This window comes from Diceros bicornis, chromosome 29 (assembly GCF_020826845.1).
Source record: "Diceros bicornis minor isolate mBicDic1 chromosome 29, mDicBic1.mat.cur, whole genome shotgun sequence".
Classification (NCBI taxonomy): Eukaryota; Metazoa; Chordata; class Mammalia; order Perissodactyla; family Rhinocerotidae; genus Diceros; species Diceros bicornis.
In genome coordinates, this window is record NC_080768.1 from 41334544 (window position 1) to 41352956 (window position 18413).

The 18413-nt window shown below is 41.6% G+C and overlaps 1 protein-coding gene across 6 annotated transcripts in view; it reads left to right on the forward strand.

Moving 5' to 3' along the window:
• The window catches only part of PSD3 (pleckstrin and Sec7 domain containing 3), a 535293-nt gene that overhangs the window by 460562 nt on the left and 56318 nt on the right, over positions 1-18413 (forward strand). For all 6 annotated transcript variants that reach the window (XM_058525349.1, XM_058525350.1, XM_058525352.1 and 3 more), the window contains one exon: positions 11337-11407. In XM_058525349.1, coding sequence (XP_058381332.1) covers positions 11337-11407 — 71 coding nt within the window. The remainder of the gene's footprint in view (positions 1-11336; positions 11408-18413) is intronic.

An 18413-nucleotide genomic window follows, 5' to 3' on the forward strand; every position in this document is an offset into this window, starting at 1 on the left:
ATTTCTTCCAATATCTTCTTGGCTACTACAGAGGCAGTCTCTTTTCGGGTGGGGAAAGCCTCTACCCATCCCGAGAAGGTATCTACAAATACTAGAAGATATTTATTTCCATACCGGGCCGGTTTGATTTCAGTAAAGTCTATCTCCCAAAAGGTTCCGGGCCTATCTCCCCGGAGTCTATGTCCAGTGCGGTATTTGGTAACTGCAGCATTTGTGAGAGCGCAAGCTCTACAATCCTTATAAATTTCCTCAGCCGCCTTTCTCAAATCTGGTACCTGGTACGGGGAGGCCTCAATAATTTTAATTAGTTTCTGAGGGCTCAAGTGGGTTAGCCGGTGTAGATGTGATAGATATTCTCGCCCTTCTGCAACGGAAAGGACTTTCTCTTCTTTAGTTAGTTCCCCACCGGAGACAGTTTTGTTGACCTTAGCTCCCTGGAGAGTCAGGACCATAGGTCCTAGTGCCGCCCGCTTGGCTTCCAAATCTGCTAAGCGGTTCCCTTGAGCTATGGGGTCGGTGCCTTTCTGATGACCTGGGCAATGGATGATTGCCACCTTTTTAGGCAAATGTATAGCCTCTAGGAGGCCCAGAATCTCTTTTTTATTTTTGATATCTTTTCCGGCCGAGGTAAGCAGCCCTCTTTGTTTATAAATAGCCCCATGAACATGGGCAGTAGCAAAGGCATACCTGCTGTCCGTGTATATATTCACAGTCTTATTTTCAGCTAACCTTAACGCCTGTGTCAGGGCGATAAGCTCAGCCTTTTGTGCAGAAGTCCCTTCCGGCAAGCTGCTTGCCCACAGAGTCTTTTTCCCGTCTACCACAGCAGCCCCAGCCATCCTCTTACCTTCTGCCATAAAGCTGCTGCCGTCGGTGTACCAATTAGGGGCCCCAGCCCATGGCTCATCCGGCAGATCGGGTCGGGTCCCCGTTTCTGATGCCAAGATGTCGCCGCATTGGTGAACAGGTATTTCATCATCTGCTTCGGGCAGTAGTGTGGCCGGGTTTAAGATGGCCGGTGGGGCGAAGGTAATTCTCTCAGTTAGGAGCAGACTTTGGTAGTGAGTCATCCGGGCGTTAGTCATCCATCGATCTGGAGGCTGTCTGATAATGCTTTCTAAGGCATGAGGGGCTACTACGGTTATCTGTTGGCCCAGAGTTAACTTATCTGCATCTTTTACCAGCTGGGCAGTGGCGGCGATTGCCCTTAAGCAGGAGGGCCATCCACTGGCTACCGGATCCAGTTTTTTTGATAGATATGCGACTGGGCGCTTCCAGGGCCCAAGGGCTTGAGTTAGGACTCCCCGGGCGATTCCCTTTCTTTCATCTACATACAAGGTGAAGGGCTTGGTCAAATCTGGTAGGGCCAACGCGGGTGCCTCTAATAATGCCCGTTTTAGAGTCTCAAAAGCCTTCTGGTGCTCTAGAGTCCAGACAAAGTTCCCACTTCCCTTAGTCAATGGGTACAGTGGAGCAGCCAGGGTAGCAAACCCAGGGATCCACAATCGGCAGAAGCCGGCTGTCCCCAGGAATTCCCTTACCTGGCGAGCGGAGGTTGGGGCCGGAATCTGGGTCACAGTCTTTTTCCGTGCGTCGGTTAACCACCTTTGGCCGTCCTTTAATGTGTAGCCTAAGTAGACTACTTTTTCCTGGCACAACTGTGCCTTTTTTTTCGACGCCCGGTATCCCAACTCACCCAACTCGGCCAGGAGGCGCTTGGTCCCTTCTTCACAGTCTCCCGGGGTTTCCGCCGCCAACAGATCATCTACATACTGTAAAAGAGTCACTTGAGGGTTTTTAACCCTATAATCAGTCAAGTCCCTGTGGAGGGCTTCATCAAACAGGGTAGGGGAGTTTTTAAAACCTTGAGGTAGTCTCGTCCAAGTCAGTTGTCCAACGATCCCCCATATCAGGGTCGCGCCACTCGAAGGCAAAAAGTAATTGGCTTTTTGGGTGAAGCCGTAGACAGAAGAATGCATCTTTCAGGTCCAAGACAGTGTACCATTTTCGTGATGGGGGGAGGGAGCTGAGTAGGTTATATGGGTTTGGCACGGTAGGGTGTAAATCCTGCACTCTCTTATTTACTTCTCTCAAATCCTGGACCGGCCTATAATCATTAGTTCCAGGCTTTTTTACAGGCAGGAGGGGGGTGTTCCAAGGAGACTGGCAAGGAACCAGGATTCCTTGTTGGAGCAGCCTCTGGATATGGGGGCGGATTCCTTCTCTGGCCTCTTTGCTTATTGGGTATTGACGCACCCTTATCGGGAGGGCTCCGGCCTTAAGATCTATCACGACTGGGGGAATTCTCGTAGCCGTCCCTAGTCCCCCGGTTTCAGCCCATGCCGTTGGAAATTCGATCAACCACTTATCGGTATTGAGCCGAGCTCTAGGCTTAGGCTGCTGATGGAGCCGATATTCTTCCTCTAGCTCCAGGGCCAATATCATGGTGGTAGGTGCGGACCAGGATACTGTAGGCCGAGGTTGAGCAAAATCTATTTGAGCTTTCAGTTTGGTTAAAAGGTCTCGACCTAGCAACGGGGTCGGGCATTCAGGAATCACTAGGAAGGAATGGGACACCCTTCCTTTCCCCAAGTCCACTGTCCGGGAAGTAGTCCATGAGTATTGTTTCTGCCCAGTGGCTCCAACAACCAGAGTCTTTTTAGTTTTTAATTTCCCCAAAGGTTGCTTCAGTACTGAATATTCAGCCCCAGTATCAATCAGAAAACTCATAGGGGTCCCCTCAACAGTTAGGGTTACCCTAGGCTCGGGGAGGGGGCCCGAGCCCCGTCCCCGCTATTCTTCGTCCTCTCCTAAAGACAACACCTTGGGTGTGGCCCTTTTCTTGGGGCATTCCCTTGCCCAGTGTCCTCTCTCCTTACAATAGGCACATTGGTCCTTGTCCAAGGGTTGCCGTCTGCGTGAGCCTGGTCGTGGGGCGTTGCCCAGGTTCCCTGACTGTCTGTGATCTGGCCCTGTCGCTTTTATCACTGCGGCCAGTATTTTAGTTAGTTTTTTTTCTCGTCTCCCGTCTCTCCTGTCTTCCCTCTCCTCAGCCTCCCTTCTCTCTCTCTCTCTCGCTTTTCCTCTTCACTCTCCCTTTTATGATACACCTTTTCAGCCTCCTTTATTACGTCCCGCAGGTCGTAGTCTTGCAGCCCCTCTAGCCTTTGTAATCTCCTCTTTATATCTGGGGCAGACTGTCCAATAAAGGCCATAATGACAGAGGCCTTCTGCCCTTCCGAGGACGGATCAAAGGGCGTGTACCTGCGGTAAGCCTCCATCAATCGTTCTAGAAAAACGGAGGGGGGTTCAGTGGGTCCTTGCTGAATCTCTCTTACCTTAGCCAAATTGGTGGGCCGCCTTGCGGCTCCCCGGAGACCCGCCACTAGAGCCCGGCGGTAAGCGGACAGCGACCCCCTACCTTCAGCCGTGTTATAGTCCCAGTTGGGTCGGTTGTGCGGAAACCCTTCTTCCGCCTCAGCTATCGTTGCCGGCTGCCCGTTGGTGCCTCGGATATTCTTTCTTGCTTCCTGTGTGATTCTTTCTCTCTCCTCCGTGGTGAAGAGTGCCTGTAAGAGCTGTTGACAGTCATCCCAAGTGGGCTGATGGGAAAACATTAGGGACTCTATCAGGGCGGTTAATCCGGCGGGGTTTTCTGAAAAGGGGGGATGGTTATTTTTCCAGTTATACAGGTCTGAGGAAGAGAAAGGCCAGTACTGGAGGGGTGACAGCTGGTTGGGCCCCGCAGGAGCTCCATACTCTCTTAGCGGGAGCGCCACCGTGGTATCAGGCCCGTCCGGAGTGGCTCCGCGGCGGCTTCGGGTTCCAGCGGAGGGACCCGAGCCAGTCGCCCTCCGTCCTGATTGCGATCCTGGAGCGGGGGAGGGGTAAGGGGGAGGCGAGAAAGGGGGCCATTCGGGAGGAGGCTCAATCTCAGGGTAGACCCCGGGGGGGGGGGGGGGGGGGGGCCGAAGGGGTCTCCGACTCCGCTGTTCGAGTTGATTTCGATTTTTGCCGTGTCTCCGCATCCTGCAGCGCCAGGACTCGGGGGCTTAGTTTTTCTGCTTTTACCCATGGCTTAACCCACGGGAGTGGGTTCTGCACCAGATCCTGCCACACTGTAATATATGGTCGTTGGTCAGGATGGGACCCCGGTCTCTCCTGGAAAACAATAGCCCTCACCGCGAGGATAACAGTTAGATTAAACGTCCCCTCAGGGGGCCAACCCACATTGAGGGAGGGCCACTCAGAGGTGCAAAAAGTCTGCCAACGCCCTTTTTTTATTTCTACCGACAATTCGTGCGCTCTCGCTCTCACTTCAGTCCAGTGGTCTAAGGTCAAAGAGAGGGGGGTCGTCATAGTCTGTTCCATCCCGTCAAATGAGGTCCACGTAACGAACAAAAACAGAACAATGAACATCAAAAACACAGCAAGACAAAAACAACTTTGCCCGGTTGGTGTCTGTACAAGCCAACCGAAGGCGGTTTCAGACGGGAGGGGTTTTCGTGTCCTCCCTGGGAAAAAGAGTGCCGTTTCTTTTTCTACCTGAAAGGGGGTAGTCAGGCTTTCCTGACTCCCCTTGTCCCTTGGGGCGTCCCCCAGGGTTGCAGCCTGCAGTTCCCAGCACGTCTGCCACTGCAGCCGCTGGGCCCTCTCGGCCCGAAGCGGCGGCTGCCCAGATACCGAGACCAAAGCAATGCTTCGCGGCGCCGCACACACTCGCACACCCAGTCACTCAGGCTTACCTCCAAGGGGTCTTCGGAGTCTGGGGTGACCGCGCAGATCCCGGACGAGCCCCCAAAATGTAGGATTCCAAAAAGGAAATCCAACTCCAGTCTCGGGAAGGCGCAGACCCACAGACACAGGAGACCGAGCTTGATGCAAATGCACGAGGTTTTATTAAGCGGAGCTCCGGGTCGACACGTATCTCTCGCAGGAGACAGAGGGGTCGACCCCGAACCTTAAGGGGCAAGCTCTTTTATAGGATTCGGAAGCATAAAGAGGGAAAAGGTTGGCGCGGTCTTACATGATTGGCTAATTTAAAACATTTAAACAGTTACATTTTATGGCGCGAATTGCTATGGCGCGAAGCAATTATCAGGTTACACACACGCGTCCCCATCTGGACCCCCTCCACCCCGACCCTCCCAAACTTATCCCTCTGGAGCACTCTCTTGTTCTCAATTTTCCCTGAACAGTTTAGGGCGAGTCTTCTATGAATAGAGTCAGTCAGGATCGATAAACGTTCCCCCTTATACCAGGAATCCTTAGGGTGTGGAGGTGCCTGTCTCTAAGGTATTAACTTTTAAATTTTTAATATAATTTACTTCCTTCAGAAGAATGTTTTTCAAGCCAGCAGACAGGAAAGAAGGTTAGTATATTAAAAGAAAAATTCACATACTGTGTCTCTCTATGCATATTAAATCTTTCTGATATTAAACTTGAAGAAAAGGAAAAAGTAGGGAACCCAGAGTGAGGAGTGGTCAAAAACAGGATGGATTTTGATGTTGGAAAAACTTCTCTGCCCTGTGAATAAAGTAGAAAAATGAGAACAGTAAGATCTTAAACACATCGATTCTCAGTTCTGTTCAGAAGAAACTAAAGTTGGAAAGTATAGCATGCAAATATAAACTTGTGCATGAAGCTTATACCTTTTGGTAGATTAAAAAATAACTTTATTTTCTGGCATATATCCATCATTACTCTTTACTGAAGCTTTTATTGCTCAGGAATATTTCATACCTCTTTCTTTATGAAAGAAGGGTGACAGCCTGTGCTTTTGTTACTGAACCAAGTGGGCTTGCCTCCTGGTGAGTTAAATAAGACTCTACACCAGTGGAAGTTGTCTCACAAAGTAAAGTGTATTTGCAGCAAATAGGAGGCCATGAGGAACTATTTCCAACATCATGACATCCCCGAACAAAGGGAAGCAGGAACTTTTATTTGGTTGAGGAATGAATATTCAAAAGGGAGAGGCGGGTATTCCCTTGCACAGGCTCAGTTGGAGAACATGCTTCCACATAATGAGGCCTAAGCTCCTCCTGGAGAGATCTTTGCATTAAAAATAAGGCAAAGGTCATGGGCATGGCTCTTGTGGTGAGGCTTGGTCAGTTTCAGGATGGTTGGTGGTTACATCTCCTTAACATACAAAAGGAAAAGAAACAACTTGGAAAAACAGTTAATTGTTTCTAAACCCACCTTTAAGTTTCTCAAGGCACCTAGTCGGTGACAGTTTCATTCCCAGTTATACATTTAACTATTTTACAAAGATCAGTGGTAATAACTGAAGGCAAAATATTGTTCATGGTATTTTATATTTCCAAAAAGATTCTTCAAATGTATGATAAAGATGAGAATATTAATAACAACTGATTTTTAATATTGAAGATTTAGTAATAGTTCCAATATCACCCATCTTTGGAACAACTACTAATTTCTATTTTGCAGAAATGTATGTTGTGTGTGTGTGTAATGTACAATAAAGATCACAGAGGCCTATTCACTTTTTTTGTTTCTTATTGTAACCTACAGTGAGCAGGTATCAGCCCCCCAGCCAGGGCTGATAGTCAAGGAGTGTGTCCTGGTTCAGTTGTACAGACTGTTTATCACGGATGTCCCTTCAGTCCTGATTGGGCAGTGTTTTTTCCTCACAGGTCAAGATCCCTGCTGAATCAGCTCTTAAATAATTTGAATATCACCCTTATATCTCAGTTAAGCAAGACATTGTTTCCTGAGTCTGTTTAACTGGTCTTTCCCTGCATAAACCAGAGTACAAGTGGCCAGTGCTACGGGGAACCATGTGCTGTGGGTTAGGTGGGGTCTCAGATTCCACATCTGTAAAGTGGAGATTGTGCTAGTGGTTCCCTCATAGAGTTCTGGGCTTTAGGTAACACACATCAAGTTTTGGAACAGCATGTGCTCAGTAAGTGTTAGCTGCTGCTATGACTACTACTGTAATCAGGACTGCTGTGCATTATTACTCTGCAGCAGTGTTGGGCTGGTAGCATCTGAGAGGGCACACCCAGGGATCGTGCTTCAGTTCTGAGATCCGTAGCTGTGAGCTGGGATACCTTTGAAGGTCCTGGAGTTCAGTGAGATTAGAGAACATGACTTACATTCCCCTCCTGTCTCATCTTCTTTCCCTGCCTCCTACGTTCGCCTCACTGGAGTTGCAGGTCTGACCATTGCAAAGGATTGTCACCTGGACAGTTGCCCTCCTTTATGTACCCTTAGAACATGTTTCCATGTCTGAATTGCCCTGTGCGGTATTTTTGAAATCCTTAGATAGGTAGCCTCCTCAGGAGCTTACTCTACCTCTCAAAGCTGCAAATATAATTAATAATGGAGACATTAATGTGAAATAGAGGCAATACCTAACTAAAAGAAGTTTGTGGATCAAATAGAATGTCCATTTATCATGCTAGCCCAGTGCCCAGAGCTCTGTAGTGTAGGTGCTCAGTTAACACTACTGCCTTCCCCTTTCCTTCTGTTTCCTTATCTTAATTTATTGTGCACTTCTATCCATATTTTGGCCTTTTCCTCCATGTGGGCAATTGTAATAGCCTCCTTACTGGTGTTCCTTGTTCTAATTTCTCTCGTCCTGTCCTCAGCCCTTATCTCCTGCATCCTGCTCCAAATGAATTTTTCCTAGATTAGAAAATTTATGAATAAATTCTTTAAAAAAAATAAGAAAGAAAAAAGAACTAGAGAGTCTATCTTTGGCAATATGATGGCCTACAAATTCCGAAACTTCCATTATAAAATATCTAAAAATGATAAAATATTTTTAAACATCTTTTAACTGAACGGATGAGCCTGTAGCAATGAAAGGGAAATCCTGTGATGCCAGGAATACACCGTGAGTGCAAGTCTAGGGAGTGGAGCAACCCCTGGCGCATCTCTGGGTCTGGTGCCCAAGGAGTACTGGAGATAAAATTACACAGCTCTAAGCACAGAAGGACAAGAAAATGGAGACTGTGAGGGAACAATTAAGACACCGGTGGAATGGAGTGAGAAGTTAGAGTGTCAGAGGTTACAGTAGTGGAGACAATGGAGGAGAGACTGTATTCAAAGATATAATGACTACAAGCTTTTGAAAATGATACACAGGAAACCCAAAGAACACCAAGCTGGGTAAATTTAAAGAAACCTATACTTAGACATAACATTTAGGCTCAAGACAGACATCCCGACAATGATGGTAGCCAAAGATAGTGAATAATATCTTCATAAGAAATAGCAATTGTCAACCTAGAATTTTTAATGAAATAAAGACGTTTTTATATAAATAGAAAAATATTTACCACCAAAAGACCCTCACTAAAGGAACTTTAAGTATAGATTTCAAGTGGTTGCAAATGGCCTCCAAAAAAAACAATCTGAGGTACAGAAAGAAGTAACGAATGAAGGTAATAGTAAACTCAAGGGTAAATCTAACAGACAATGGCAGTGTATAGAAAAATAATGATGTCTATTTCAGTGGTGTTAGAGAAAACTAAAGTAATAGACACCATTGTCATGCAAGATGGAAGGCAGATGATCAGAATTAAACTAATCCAAGATCCCTGTACTTTCAAGAAGAAGGAAAGCGATGGATTGTCTTTGAGCTTTGTGTATGCATATTAAAAACAGCCATGAAAGCATAGTAAAAGTAAAAAGATAAAATGGTATCTTTTGATCAAGTTCAGTCAACACCTTTTCACAGTAGATACCCAGGTATTTGTTAAAATACACCTACCTACGACTCCCTACCAGCCTCGTGGTTAAAGCCTTTCAGTAGGACACGCTGGGTTTCCAGTCGGTAATCTCACTCATTCCTCTGGTTATGTTCGTTATGTAACTACAGTTACAACTCTTCCCCTAGTCATATACTTCATCATGGATGTGTTGTGAAATCAGTGTTAACTCATTCTACAGTCACCATTATGAGGAACAGTGCTCCTCAATCATTGGTGTCTAGCCCGTGCATTTCACTCACCAAGGGTGCAAAAGCCACAACAGCACTGTGTGTGTGGCTTTAAATCGGCACAGTTGAGCCTGCCTCTAGAGAGTGGACAGTGGTCCCCTCTTCCCTGAATGCCACACTGTCCCACCTGTAAGATGGAGGTAATAATAGTACCTTATTTCCAGCACTGTGGTGTGGGTTAAACAGGTTAATACACATAAAATCATTTAGAGCAATGCTTTTATAGCACTCTGGTTATATATTGTTGAGTACTCGCTTCTGAGTTATCTTGTTAGGAGAATTGGTTGCTTCATTTAAGTCTTAATCTTGGTTTTGGTCAACCAAGATTAAGTTTTACACTTCTGTGTGGGTGGAAAAGTAGAGAATGCAGTACAGGGTTAGTCACCTATAGGTGAGTTCAGCTCACATTGCAGCTGGAGACAGATTTGGGATCTGTTTCTAGTAGGCTTAATGTGCTAATGATAAAGAACTGCTAAAGATTTTTGTGAACATGTACATGAATTCACAGGAGATTTCTACTCGAAAAGTAGCAAAATAGATTGTAGATCTTTGAACTGAAGGAATCTTAAGATGCCACTAAACTAGTTTTAGGGCTTTGTGGAAAGCCTTTAAAATCCAGGACCTGTGTTCCTCCTATAGGAAACACAAGGATTTTCTCTAAGTTTTTTTCCAGCATTATCCAGTGCTTTGCCTTAAGTTATGTGAATTATCCACATTTTAAAATTAAGCAGCTGAAGTCCTGAGAGGTTGAGGGACAGGTCAGGAGTGACCCAGTTAGGGATTGGTGGGTGAGAGGATAGGTGTAAGACAAGGGCTAGAAACCAGCTGGCCTGCTTTCCAGTCCAGCGCCCCCACCACACCATACTGCCTCTGGTCCCGCTCTGCGACGGCTCCTGCACGGCCACCTCTGCGTGCACCGTTCTCACGCCAGCCAGAATTGGACGTCTCTTGAACAAGACAGTCAATATTTATTTTATACATATTTATAATTGTCTATAGTTCTGTTTATAGTAGTCACTTTTTTTTTCTTTATAAAGGAGATTATGGTATACTTTTTTTGATCATTTATTTTTGAGTACACACTTCTAACCCTGACGTAGTGGAAACAGATGGGATGATCTTTTTTATTCCCCTGGACCCTGCGGAGCGGCTGTTCCGAGTCCTACTCTGCCAGGTGGACGTCTCAGTGTTGTGTTGGCAGGAGCACCTGTGTTCTGTAGGTGGGTCTTTACCCAGTTTCTAAGCCTAAGGATTCTTGAGTCTTCAGTCAAAGGAGATTTAAAGGATTTAATTCTTAAGAATAATGTACTTCCTAATTTAATCAGATATCTAAGTTAAAGACAGTCTAAAGGCAGCCAAATAGTTGATAAAAGAATAAGAATAAATGGTCCTCCCTACCTATTTGGATAGACATGTTTAGAAAAATGGCATTCGAGTAATAATATTTTCTAGTTACAAATTTTAATTTATTAAAATTAAGAATAAATAGTAAACTGTTTGCTAGTCTGTGCTTTTGCTTTAGGACACTCTGTAAAAGTGTATATAAGTCAATAGAGGAAATTCTACTTTATACTCCAGGAGAATATAAACAAAAGGAATGTAAGGATTTCTGAAAGAAAAGTCATTTGGAGAATTTTTATGAGGATGCCTCACTGCCTTGCACTGTGCCAGGTTCTGTGAATTCTAAAGATGAAGGGTTCCTGCTTGCACGTCATTCAGTCTACTGAAAGAGATATGTAGGCAAAAAATTAGGTTACAGTGCAGCAAAATCTGCAGCAGAGATATCACAGTTTGCCATAGGAGTAATAATAATTAAAGTTATAGTCCAGTTGGTGAGGGTGTGGGAGAAATGCCAAAATCAGTCCTCTTATAGCCTGGGACTTTTTTCTTATGATTCCTAGAAACTTGGATGAAGCCGTAAGGCTCTGGTACATGAGCCTTTTAAACGTTCTCTTGGGTGAATATGTGTTTCCAGGGTGCTGTCTCTTTTGCTCTCCCAGCCTGAGTCCTCTCTGCTGGAGTGGAGCTGTGGCGCCATGCTGCCCGGGTCAGGTCCTGCTTCTCCTCTTCCCATTGCGCGGCCACGGACAGATTACTTCTCTGTGCTTCAGTTTTGTGAAAGGGCAAGAGTAATCGTACCTGCCTCCCAAGATTGTTCTGGCAATTAAATGAGATAATACATGGAAAACGTTTTCAGAATACTGCCTGTTAACACAGTAAGGCTCAAGAAAATTTTAGTTCTCATTATCATTAGTTTTGTTAGCTAATAAACCAGGAACATTGAAACACAATCACCATGTTGATCATTTAGCTTCTCTTTCTAAAATGCTAATTTCTGTCAAATAAAATTTTCTATTTTTTTCCTTTCTAGCTCCAAGAGGAAAACGAGGATGGAAAACCTTTTATGCTGTACTGAAGGGAACAGTCCTTTACTTGCAAAAGGTAAAAGTAAATAAAAAATTGAAGCCCACGAAACTTAATGAAATGATAATTAGACAACTTACCCCCAAAAGACTCTTTGCACAAAAATATTCATTTTGTACAAACACCCAAAAGACCATTTCATTGATGTCTAAATTCTTTTTTTTGATTTTTTTTTTTGTTTCTGATGAAAAATTATTTTGGAAATTATATATATTATATGTAATATTTTATATATAAAAGGCTTTTTATCTGTATGTATGTATTTGTGATCAGAGGGAATGGATTAGCTGTGTTCTAATTATGTTCAATTAGAAATTTTGAATATAAGTTGCTAAGTTAGACTTTGTATGTCTGTGCAGGTACAGACCTATGGCAACACTTGTTTCGGTGGATATTTATACTATAGATTATTTATATCCTTCATTTGTTTGTTGTTATTTAACAGTATATCTTCATTTAGTTATTTATCTTCATTTAGATCCTACCTAAATCTAGAAACACATTTTCATTCAAGTCCTAAAGTATCTGTACTTAACAATAAAAATGTATTCCCTGTCAGCATCCTTTCTTCCAATCCCAGAATCTGGAAATCTGTTTGGGATCAGGTTTATATGTTCTGGCCTTTGAAGGGTAGTCCTTGGAGCTTCCACCTCGCTAGCTCTGTGTGGGTGGAGGTGGGAATGCTGTGTGTTGAATGTAGTAAGGTACACTGCTTCCCAGGGCCCAACAGGATTCTGGCTCCCACTGTGAAGAGCAGCTTGGAATTAGGGCTGATAGGAGGCAAGATAGTAAGAACACTGCCCTCAAAGGTGACTGATAGGAAAAGGTGGGGTTTTTTGTGATAAAAAACACGTAACATGAGATCTACCCTCAATAAATTTTTAAGTACATAGTACGATATTATTAACTATAAGTACAATGTTTTACAGTAGATCTCTAGAAATTTTCCATCTTGCATGACAAACAATATCCAGTGAACAGTTATTTTCCCATTTGCCCCTCTCCCCAGCCCCTGGCAACCACTATTCTACTTTCTGTTTCTGAGTTTGACTATTTTAGATACTTCATATAAGTGGAATCAAGCAGTATTTGTCCTTCTATGACTGGCTGATTTCACTAACATAATGTCCTCAAGGTTCATCTATGTTGTAGCATATGACAAGATTTCCTTTTTTTATGGCTGAATAATATTTCGTTGTTTACTTCATTTTCTTTATCTATTCATCTGTCCATGAACATTTATGTTGTTTCTCCCTCTTGGTTATTGTGAATAATGCCACAGTGAACATGGGAGTGCAAATATCTCCAGAAGTGGAATTGCTGCATCATATGGTGGTTCTACTTTTAATTTTTTGAAGAACTTCTATATTGTTTTCCATGGTGGCTGAACCATTTTAAATTCCCACCAACAGTGCACAGCAGCTCCAATTTTTCCACGTGACATTAACACTTCTTATTTTCTGTTTTTGTTTTTTTTAATTTTTTATAATAGCCATCCTAACAGATGTGAGGTGATACCTCATTGTGGTTTTGATTTATGTTTTGATGATTAGTGATGTTGAGCATCTTTTCAAATACTTGTTGGCCATATGTGTGTTGTGTTTGGAGAAACGTCTATTCAAATCCTTTGTCCATTTTTTAATCAAGTTGTGTTTTTGCTATTGAGTTGTAGGAATTCCGTATATATTTTGGATATGTATCCCTTATCATGTATGTGGTCTTCAGATATTTTCTCCCATTCCGTAGATAGCTTTTCACTCTCTTGATTGTTTACTTTGCTGTGCACAAGCTTTTTAGTTTTATGTAGTCCCACTTGTCTATTTTTGCTTTTGTTACCTGTGCTTTTGGTGTTGTATCCAAGAAATCATTGCCAATGTCAAGAAGCTTTTCCCCTGTGTTTTCGTCTATGAGTTTTATAGTTTCAAGTCTTACATTTAAACCTTTAATTCAGTTTGAGTTGACTTTTGTGTATGGTGTAAGATAAGGATGGAATTTTATTGTTTTTTTGCATGTGGATGCCCAGTTTTCCTAGTACTATTTGTTGAAGAGATTATCTTTTCCCCAAGTGTACTATGGCACCCTGTGAAAGATCAGTTGACCTTATATGCATGGGATAATTTCTGGGCTCTTTATTCTGTTACACTGGTCTACATGGCTGTCTTTATGCCAATACCATGACGTTTTGATTACTGTAACATGTTTTGAAGTTAGGAAGTGTGAAGCCTCTAAATTTGTTCTTCTTTCTCAAGATTGTTTTGGATATTCAGGATCGTTTGTAGTTTCTTATGAATTTTAGGGTGAATTTCTCTATTTCTGTAAAAAATGCCATTGGGATTTTGGTAGGGTTTGCATTGAATCTGTAGATGGCTTTGGGTACTATGGACATTTTAACAATGTTAATTCTTCCAATCCATGAGCATGGGATGTCTTTCCATTTATTTGTGTCTTCTTTAATTTCTTTCAGCAGTGTTTTGTATTTTTCATTGTATGAGTTTTTTGTGTCCTTCATTAAGTTTATTCCTAAGTATTTTATTGTTTTGATGCTGTTGTAATTGGAATTGTTTTCTTAATTTCCTTTTCAGATTGTTCATTAATAGTGTATAGAAATGCAACTGATTTTTGCATGTTGATTTTGTATTCTGCAGTGTTGCTAAATTTGTGTCTTAGTTCTAACGATTCTTTTGTAGAATCTTTAGAGTTTTCTATATATAAGGTCATGGCATCTGTGAACAGAGATAATTTTACTTTTTCCCTTGCAATTTGGATGCCTTTTATTTCTTTTTCTTGTCTATTATTCTGGCTAGGACTTGATTACTATGTTGAATAGAAGTGGCAAGAGTGGGTATCTTTGTCTTGTTTCTTTCCTTAGAGGAAAAACCTTCAGTTTTTCACCATTGAGTATGATGTTAGCTCTGGGCTTTTCATATGTAGCTTTTATTATAGTGAGGTAATTTCCATTTATTCCTAGTTTGTTGAATTTTTTTGTTGTTGGAAGATTTACCCTGAGCTAACATCCGTTGCCAATCTTCCTCTTTTTGCTTGAGGAAGATTTGCCCTGAGCCAACATCTTTGCCAGTGTTCCTCTGTTTTATATGTGGGTCACCGCCACAGCATGGCCACCAACGAGTGGTGTAGGTCTGTGCCCAAGAACAGAACCCTGGGCCGCTGAAGCGGAGTGCGCCAAACTTAACCATTAGGTCACGGGGCAGGCCCCTGTTGAATGTTTTTTATCATGAAAGGATATTGAATTTTTATTAAATGCTTTTTTTACATCTATTAAGATGATCATGTAATTTGTGACATTTATTCTGTTAATGTGGTTTATCACATTACTTCATTTTCATATGTTGCACCATTCTTTCATCCCAGGGATAAGTCCCACTTGGTCATGATGTTGGATTTGGTTTGCTGGTTTTTTGTTGAGATTTTTGCCTCTATATTTATCAGGGATAACGGCCTGTAGTTTTCTTTTCTTGTAGTGTCTTTTTCTGGCTTTGGTATCAGGGTAATACTGTCCTCATAAAATGAGTTTAGAAGTATTCCTTCCTCTTCAATTATTTGGAAGAATTTGAGAAGAATTTGTATTAAATTCTTCTTTAAAAGTTTGATAGAATTTATTGGTGAAGCCATATGGTCCTGAACTTTTCTTTGTTGGGAGGTTTTTGATTACTGATTGAATCTCCATATAGTTATAGATCTATTTTGTTTTTCTATTTATTCATGATTCAGTCTTGGCAAATTGTATGTTTTTAGGAATTTATCCATTTTTTCTAGGTTGTCCAGTTTGTTGGTGTATAGTTGTTACTTTTAATCCTTTTAATTTCTATGGCATCAGATAGAACGTCTCTTCTTTCATTTCTGATTATATTTGAGACTTCTTTTTTTCTTAGCAGTCTAGCTAAAAGTTTGTCGATTTTATCAGTCTTTTCAAAAAATCAATTGTTAGTTTCATTGATTTTTTTTCCTATTGTTTTTCTGGCCTCTATTTCATCTATTTCTGCTCTAATCTTAACATTTCCTTCCTTCTACTAACTTTGGACTTCGTTTGCTCTTTTTCTGTTTCCTTGAGGTGGAAAATTAGGTTGTTTATTTGATTTTTTTTTTTATTATAGATGTTTATATCTATAAACTTCCCTCCTGGTACTGCTTTTGCTCTGTCTCATATGTTTTGTATGTTGTGTTTTTGTTTACCTTTGTCTTAAGATATTTTCTCATTTCTCTTTTGATTTCTTCTTTGACCATTGATTATTCAAGAGTATGTTGTTTAATTGCCACATTTTTGTAATTTTGCATTTTTTCTTCTGTCATTAATTTCTAGTTTCATCCCATCCTGGTTGGAAAATATACTTGGCATGTTTCAAGCACCTTAAATTTGCTAATACTTGTTTTACAACCTGACATGTGATTTATCCTGGAGAATGTTCTTTGTGCACTTGAGAAGAGTATGTATTCTGCTACAATTGGGTGGAGTGTTCTGTATATGTCTGTTAGGTCCATTTTCTTTACAGTGTTTTTCAAGTCGTCTGTTTTTTTATTGATCTTCTGTTTGGATGTTCTATCCATTATTGAGAGTAGGATATTGATAGCCCCTATTATTATTGTATTGCTGTCAATTTCTCCCCTCAGTTCTGTCTGTATTTGCTTCGTATATTTAAGTGCTCTGATGTTGGGTGCATATGTATTTATAATTGTGAATCTTCCAGGCAAACTGACCTTTTTATCATTATATAATATCCTTCTTTGTCTCTTTGTACAGTTTTTGACTTAAAAGTCCATTTTGTCTGTAATAAGTATGACTCTCTTTTGTTTAGTTTTTGCATGGAATATCTTTTTCCACCCCTTCACTTTCAGCCTATATGTATCTTTAAATATAAAGTGAGTCTCTTGTAGACAGCATATAGTTGAGTCTTTTTTTATCCATTCAGACTCTCTGTATTTTGATTGAGGAGTTTAATCTATTTACATTTAAAGTAATTATTGGTAGAGAAGGACTTACTATCAGCATTTTGTAAATTGTTTTCTCTTTTGTAGCTTTTTTGATCCTCTTTTCCTCTGTTGCTATCTTCCTTTGTGTTTTGTTGATATTTATAGAAACATGTTTTGCTTGCTTTCTCATTTTCTCTTGTGTATCTTCTATAGGTATTTTCTTTGTGGTTACCATGAGGTTTACATAAAACATGTTATATAGTTCTAACAGTCTGTTTTAAGCTGATAACTTAACTTTAATCATGTACAAAAGCTACACTTTTACTTCTCCCACACACACACAGTTTATGATATTGATGTCAGAATTTACTCTTTTTTTGTGTGTGAGGAAGATCAGCCCTGCACTAACATCTACCAATCCTCCTCTTTTTTTTGCTGAGGAAGACTGGCCCTGGGCTAACACCCATGCCCATCTGCCTCCACTTTATATGGGACACCGCCACAGCATGGCTTGCCAAGCGGTGCATTGGTGCACACCTGGGATCCAAACCGGCAAACCCCAGGCCACCGGAGCAGAGCGGGCACACTTAACCACTTGAGCCACTGGGATTTACTCTTTTTTATATTGTATATCAATTAACAAATTTTTGGCTTTATAGTTATTCTTGGTACTTTTCTCTCGTAACTTCTGTACTACAATTAAATGTGATTTGCACACTACTACAGTATTTCATCATTCTGTATTTGTCTATGTATTTACCTTTACCACTGAGATTTGTAGTTTATATGCTTTTGTGTTGCTGTTTCACTTCTTTTCATTTCACATTCTTCTTTTGTTTTCATTACATTTCTTGTAAGGCAGGTCAGCAGTGACAAACTCCCTCAATTTTAGCTTATCTGGGAAGGTCCTTTATTGCTCCTTCATTTTTAAAGGACTAAATTGCAGGGCTTTTTTTCCAGCATTCTGAATATATCATCCTACTCTCTCCTGACCTGCAGGGTTTCTGCTGAGAAATCCTGTGATAGTCTTAAGGGATTCCCTTGTATATGACAAGTCACTCTTCTCTTGCTGATTTCAAAATTCTCTCCTCATGTTTGACTTTTGACAATTTGATTACAATGTGTCTCAGTGTGAATTTCTTTGGGTTTATCTTATTTGAGACTATTGGACTTCTTGGATCTGGATGTCTATTTCCTTCCCCAGATTTGGGGAGTTTTTTGGCCATTGTTTCTTTCAATATGCTTTCTGCCACTTCTCTCTCTCTTCTACTTCTGGGACTCTAATAATGTGTATATTGGCCTAAATGATGGTGTCCCAAAAGTCCCTTAGAGTTTCTTCACTCTTTTTCATTCTTTTTTTCTTTTTGTTTCTCTGACTGGATAATTTCAAATAACCTGTCTTCGAGTTTGCTTTTTCTTTCTTCTGCTTGTTCAAGCCTGCTCTTGAACCCTTCAAGTGAATTTTTCAGTTCGGTGACTATAATCTTTAGCTCCAAAGTTTTTGTTTAGTTCTTTTTTATATTTTCTGTCTCTTTGTTGATAGCCACATGTTGTTCACGCATCAGTTTCTTGAGCTCCTTGAGCATCTTTATGACAGTTATTTTGAATTCTTTGTCAGATATTTCATAGACCTCTCTCTTTAGGGTAGGTTTTTGGAGATTTATTTTGTTCCTTTGATTGGGGCATATCTGCTTGTTTCTTTGTTTGTCTGGTAACTGTGCTAGGATCTGCACATTTGAAGAAATGGCCACCTGTCTCAGTCTTAACAGACTGCTTTCACACAGGGGAAAACCCTCACCAATCTGCATTGCTAGAGATTCTCAGGGCCTCTGAAACCTTTTTTTGAGGAATGCAACTTCTCCCTGTGCATGCAGTTTCTCAATTAGAGAAGCTTCCACGTTTCTTTTTCAAGAGCTCGTAATTCTTTTTTTTTTTTCATTATTTTTTTTTCCCCCAAAGCCCCAGTAGATAGTTGTATGTTATAGCTGCACTTCCTTCTCGTTGCTGTATGTGGGACGTGGCCTCAGCATGGCTGGAGAAGCAGTGTGTTGGTGCGCACCCGGGATCTGAACCCGGACCACCAGCAGCGGAGCGCGCG